This window comes from Propithecus coquereli, unplaced genomic scaffold (assembly GCF_000956105.1).
Source record: "Propithecus coquereli isolate 6110/MARCELLA unplaced genomic scaffold, Pcoq_1.0 Scaffold50, whole genome shotgun sequence".
In the NCBI taxonomy this organism is placed as follows: Eukaryota; Metazoa; Chordata; class Mammalia; order Primates; family Indriidae; genus Propithecus; species Propithecus coquereli.
Window position 1 is genome coordinate 397,711 of NW_012150841.1, and position 541 is coordinate 398,251.

The 541-nt window shown below is 30.9% G+C and overlaps 1 protein-coding gene across 1 annotated transcript in view; it reads right to left on the bottom strand.

The window, feature by feature from the left end:
- Positions 1 to 541, bottom strand: part of PTPRQ (protein tyrosine phosphatase, receptor type, Q) — a 303,100-nt gene that overhangs the window by 297,941 nt on the left and 4,618 nt on the right. Inside the window, exon 3 of the mRNA XM_012656309.1 lies at positions 186 to 380. Within this exon, the coding sequence (XP_012511763.1) occupies positions 186 to 380 (195 nt within the window). The remainder of the gene's footprint in view (positions 1 to 185; positions 381 to 541) is intronic.

The window sequence follows — 541 nt, forward strand, 5'->3', positions numbered from 1 at the left end:
TTGGGCTATATACTGTAGCCCAGTATATATATACAGTATATATACTATAGCCCAATATTATAAGTAATCAAATAACTAATAATCACTTTGATAAAATATGCAGTATCTAGATGCTAGAAACTTGAAAATATAAGTTTACATAAAATTTTTGAGACATAGAAAGTCTTCCATGATACTTACATTACATTCTGGCAATTTTCCAGTCAAAATGTCCTCCACTTTGATTGAGACATCTTTCACTACTATTCCACTTCTGGCGTGCTTGACACTAATCTTGAAGCTGGTAATTTTGCCATTTGGTTGCTGAGGTAAATACCAAATCAGGTTTACTGCTGAATAGTTGAAGGCCTCAACTGTGAGATTCACAACTTTTCCTGGAGCTGGGGTAAGAAGGATTGGAGAGGAAAAAATGCTATTTATAAAATTCAGGATGACATTTATGTAATTTAGGGATTTTAAATTTTCCATGATCCATGAAATTAAATGTACAATACACTGCATAAAATCTATTTATGTGAAACTTTAAAAATTTATTTAATTA